Source organism: Chelonoidis abingdonii, chromosome 2 (genome assembly GCF_003597395.2).
Source record: "Chelonoidis abingdonii isolate Lonesome George chromosome 2, CheloAbing_2.0, whole genome shotgun sequence".
Taxonomy (NCBI): Eukaryota; Metazoa; Chordata; order Testudines; family Testudinidae; genus Chelonoidis; species Chelonoidis abingdonii.
This window is the reverse complement of record NC_133770.1, coordinates 95,360,366-95,365,556: the sequence shown is the minus strand read 5'-3', so window position 1 is coordinate 95,365,556 and position 5,191 is coordinate 95,360,366. Positions and strand designations below refer to the sequence as shown.

At 40.0% G+C, this 5,191-nt stretch overlaps 1 protein-coding gene across 3 annotated transcripts in view; it reads right to left on the bottom strand.

Annotated features, from left to right (window-relative positions):
* ANLN (anillin, actin binding protein) overlaps positions 1-5,191 on the bottom strand; it is an 83,245-nt gene that overhangs the window by 12,407 nt on the left and 65,647 nt on the right. For all 3 annotated transcript variants that reach the window (XM_032785446.2, XM_032785448.2, XM_032785447.2), the window contains 2 exons: positions 3,215-3,322; positions 507-679 (listed from right to left, as the gene is read on the bottom strand). In XM_032785446.2, coding sequence (XP_032641337.1) covers positions 507-679; positions 3,215-3,322 — 281 coding nt within the window. The remainder of the gene's footprint in view (positions 1-506; positions 680-3,214; positions 3,323-5,191) is intronic.

Here is a 5,191-nt window from a genome sequence, read left to right as displayed (position 1 = left end):
GACCGACACGGGCGGTAAGAAGGAACTGAGGAGCGGCCGGGTCGGCAGGGGCATATATACGGTGCCGCAAAGGCGCCACGCCAGGGGGCGCCTGCCGACTCCCCGGGTGTTGCTAGGGGAAAATTCTTCCGACGAACGTGCACGCGGCGCGCGCACACCTACTTGGAATGAATATGAGCAAGCACTCGAAGAAGAACCTTCAGTCTGCCACATAAAACACAGCTATGCAAAGTGCTCTCAGACAAACTACAGGACATTAGTACTGCTCTCAAAATGAGAGCTGCAGTTCTTCAATCTCACACCACTGGATGCGAGCAGAATAGCAAAACAGAACTAAACAAAATGGCTCAAGATTAACCCACTCAGTGTCTTAACATAGCAGTTGATAATGGTCCTATTCAAATTCTGAAGACCAACAGCATCATAGCATGTTAATATCAATCCTAATACTCTGCAGAAAGGTTACAGCACTTTAAAGCACAAGAAAGTCATATGTATTCACTCACTTGGTAACACAGAGAGTGTCTTTACATTGGCTGACTAGAGTCTCTTTATCATCTTCCCTCTGAGGTCGGACAGTGATTAGCTCAAAAGTGTTGGGTCGGGCACAGAACTCTCTGTTGGCTGGTTCAATCTGACGATTAGTGCAGTTAGCCAAGTTTATCCGGCCCATAGGATGCTGAAAGTTAGCGGAAGAGTCAGGTTATAGCAAACAGGATTTGTAATGCTACATAGCACTGTTAGCCAAAAAGTATCTTATTATGTGCACCCAGAACAGATTTTCCACCCATGCATGAACAGGGTTCAGTTCACCCAAAAAGTTGAAACAAACACATATGGAGTGGGAGACTGCAGATATTACAGTGGAATAAGCAAGCCCTACCCTGCCATGTACTCCATGGCTGCAGAATTCAACACTTGCTATAGAACTATGCTCCAGCATCTATTTAAATTTTCAGAGTTGAATGACAAGGGGGAGGAGGTAGGGGTCAGACAATTATTGAGTGATAATTGTCAGCATCACATGTCAAAATATACAAAACAAATATCCTTAAATCAAACTAAGTTCTCAAGTAGCACTTTTCTTACTTTACCTATCATCTACGCAAAAAGATTGTGTGTGTGCGCGTGCACGCACGTGCACACTGTGAAATTGACACTTAACAAAAATCAAATTCTTACAAACCTACTCATTAGTCACAAAGATAGCTTTGGAAGTATGAACGAAAACTGGTGCAGTGATGGTTGCCCAAATCTACTGAAAGCCTGAAACAATAGCATTGAGATGTAAACTGCACCATTCATTTTAGTGCACAGCATGATTAGCCACAAGATTTGGAATAAGGAAAGTTAGTTTTATTACATTGTACGATCCCTGCACTGTTCCAGAGGCAGAGCTGTAGTCTAGGTTTGCAGCTAGGTAGCCAGGAGAACAAGAAGGGTAGGGCTCATAAGCTGAGCAGATGAGCCACTTAAGGCATTTCCCTTGACACATGGAGAAGAAGGTTCTGAGCTGGGCTACTGAAACAACTATGGAGATACAAAGAGTCCTGTGGCACCTTATAGACTAACAGATGTATTGGAGCATGAGCTTTCGTGGGTGAATACCCACTTTGTCAGATGCATGTAATGGAAATTTCCAGAGGCAAGTATAAATATGAAGGCCAGAATCAGTCTGGGGATAATGAGGTTAGTTCAATCAGGGAGGATGAGGTCCTCTTCTAGCAGTTGAGGTGCCACAGGACTCTTTGTTGCTTTTTACAGATCCAGACTAACATGGCTACCTCTCTGAAGCTATGGAGATATGTTTTCTTAGACAGACCAACCTAAGACAACCTATTGTTTAAAGTAATCACTGACAAATTTTAATGTTACAGGAGCCATAGTTCTGGTGGGGAATGAATGACTTTGAGATAGAGTAAGTTAGCACTGCCACGGAATTTAGGGGTTCTTGCCATGGTATACACAAGACTTTGTGTATAGGCCAACAGGAAGAACAGTGACAACAGTTACAACAAAAATTACACGCTGTTAATAATGTTACCTATTACCATTGCTGCCCTGCCCACAGTTACTAGAAAGAGGCAAGTATACAACCTGGAAGATTTGATACAAGGAAGTATGGGAAGCAATCCCAAAGCTCCTTAGACAGCAAAGTACAGAGAACTTTCCTATCCAAGCCATCTTTCAAGTTGTAAAATAGAGTATAATCTCTCCCAGGCAGCAGGGAGGAAAAGTATATGATACATTATGGCAAAGCTGGCCAGTGTACTGTCTTCTTCTGCTAACAGGGAGATGCTATATCTGTGCACGTGGACTGGCATAGAAAGCCCAAGAGGTTCAGTGTTTGCCCCAGAAGTTTAAGTGGAAATTTGTGCTTTGACAATAAATTAATCTTTTAATGGTAAACTACCTAAGTGAGCCAGAAAACACCTTGAAGGGAGCCCTCGTGAATTGAAAATATTTACACACACATGTAGAACCTGACTGAGGAGCCAAGAGGGGTCCAAATCAATGAGAGATTAACCTTTTTGATTTGGGCTATTAGCTAAAGAGTAACTCAAACTGTCTACAAGATGTGTCTTTAAGCACCACACACAACCATATTAAGGAGCTGCAGGACTACAAGCCATAGTTGTAACATGGTTTAGTGAATTCCATAGGCAGTAAATCATGCTATAAATACAGTTGGGCCTCTACTTTGGTAAAGCATACTGCTTAAAAATAGGCTTTATCGATGGGGTTTGTCAGACTAAGGATGCTATTCTTTCTGACGAACTTGTGAGGCAATCCACATATTTAAATAAAACTTGCTTATTAGAGTTGTCAGGGGATGTTACATCACCTCTTTTAAATTGAACAAGACACACCAATCATCACACAAGATCACTAACAGAAAAAGTTTTAAATCTTGAAGGTTAAGATTTTAAGTGAAAATGAGGACCTCCTGCTCCACTATCATGGAAAATGCTACCAACTTCAGGATATGACTCTCCATTTTTGTCCTGGGTTGTAAAGAACTTAATCAAATTGAGAGAAGAGTTATCTTGCACATCCTACCCCAAAAAGCTTTAAGAGCTTAGGTTTCTAAGGACTAACTCTGCATCAGTAAAAAAATGAATGCAGGATTAAGGGAAAACAGATACTGTGAAATAGTGCAGATTAAGAACCCCCACATTAAGCAATATAATAGTTGGATCATATACTACATCACCTTTCGCTTTTCATCATCTGGATATGTCCAATAAGAGATGCAGTTTCCAGAAAGCACACACCAGCGCCGATGCCAAGCCCCAAATCCACTAACATCTTCAAACATTGTCTAAAAAGAAAAATTAAGTGACCTGTGTGACTTAGACATGTTCTGCACACCTAGTTTATCCTGATTTAAATTACGTTGGCTAATCATACTGGTATAAGTGCCTTTATATTGACCACTGTTTGTTCTGCAGGAAGAGAGCAGGGAGCATACCACTTTAATGATATTAGTATATTCAATTTGTGTATAGTCAAGGCTGTAGTAAATCAGAGGCTAGACACAGTAGGACAGATTTTCAAGAGTTCAGCACCCAGCATACTGAGGTTTTGAAATCTGGCAGTGTCATGGTGTCCCTATTTAGGAACCAAAGGATAGGATTGGCCTCCACCAGCATTTAGAATTCACTATATATGTGACATTTCCTCCCATTCCCTCCCCCTCCCAGAATATTAAAACATGCTTTGTCTTCTCACAATACTTAATTCTTGTATAGGGCTTTTCACAAGATCCGATTCACTGCTAAGAGCTGGTATTTGTAATGACCATGATGTGACATGAGGTTGCCTTCCACGGATGTCACATCCATTAATGTAATAAGCTTTAATGTTTGAAAAAGCTCTTGATATGCAAATTGAACTTTATTTTTTAAAAATACATCTGCAATCTAGAAGTTAATTCTAGGTTTAGAGTGCTGCTACCCCCAATATTTCATAAAACAAAGTTAAGAAGTTAGTTTAAAACAAACTTTTTTATAAACATTTTATATTCTAGCACTGAATTGGAAGCATCTCAAGTGTTAGCTAGAATAGTGGTTTTCAACCTGTGGTCCGTGGACTTCTGAGGGTCCGCAGATTATGACTCAAATTAAGAGGTTCACATCTCCATTAAAAAAATTTTTTAGGGGTTCACAAACGGGGAAAAAACAAACAAACAAAAAAAAAAACTGAAAACCACTGACCTAGGACAGACACTGGCTGAAAAGGTTCAGCAAAATGCAACTGTAAGAGTGCAATATAGAAGTCATTAAAAACATTAACCAATCACATAGTTACACAAAAATCAGAAGCTAATTTAACATATTATTATGCAGAATTTGGCCACACGATAAACTGAGTGAGGAGTCAAGTAAGCTTAAATAAGAAGTTGGAGGAGGATTTGCAGATGTTACAAGATGTGGTTTGAGCATTGGCCTGCTAAACCCAGGGGTTGAGAGTTCAATCCTTGAGGGGGCCACTTAGGGATCTGGGGCAAAAATCAGTACTTGGTCCTGCTAGTGAAGGCAGGGGGCTGGACTTGATAACCTTTCAACGTCCCTTCCAGTTCTAGGAGATATACCTATCTCCAATTATTATTAAAAAATTACTGAAGATAGTTAAGTCCCAGGCAGATTGCAAAGAGTTACAAAGGGATCTCACAAAACTGGGTGACTGGGCAACAAAATGGCAGATGAAATTCAATGTTGATAAATGCAAAGTAATGCACATTGGAAAACATAATCCCAACTATATATACAAAACGATAGGGCCTAAATTAGTTGTTACCACTCAAGAAAGATCTTGGAGTCATTATGGATAGTTCTCTGAAAACGTCCACTCAACATGCAAGGACAGTTAAAAAAGCTAACAATGTTGGAAATCATTAGGAAAGAGAGATAATAAGACAGAAAATATACTGCCTCTATATAAATTCATGGTATGCTCACATCTTGAATATTGTGTGCTGATCTGGTTGCCCTACCTCAAAAAAGATATACTGGAATTGGAAAAGGTATAGAAAAGGGCAACAAAAATGATTAGGGGTATGGAACAGCTTCCCTATGAGGACAGATTAAGACTGGGACTTTTCAGCTTGGAAAAGAGATGACTAAGAAGGGAGATCTATAAAATCATGACTGGTATGGAGAAATTAAATAAGGAAGTGTTATTTACTCCT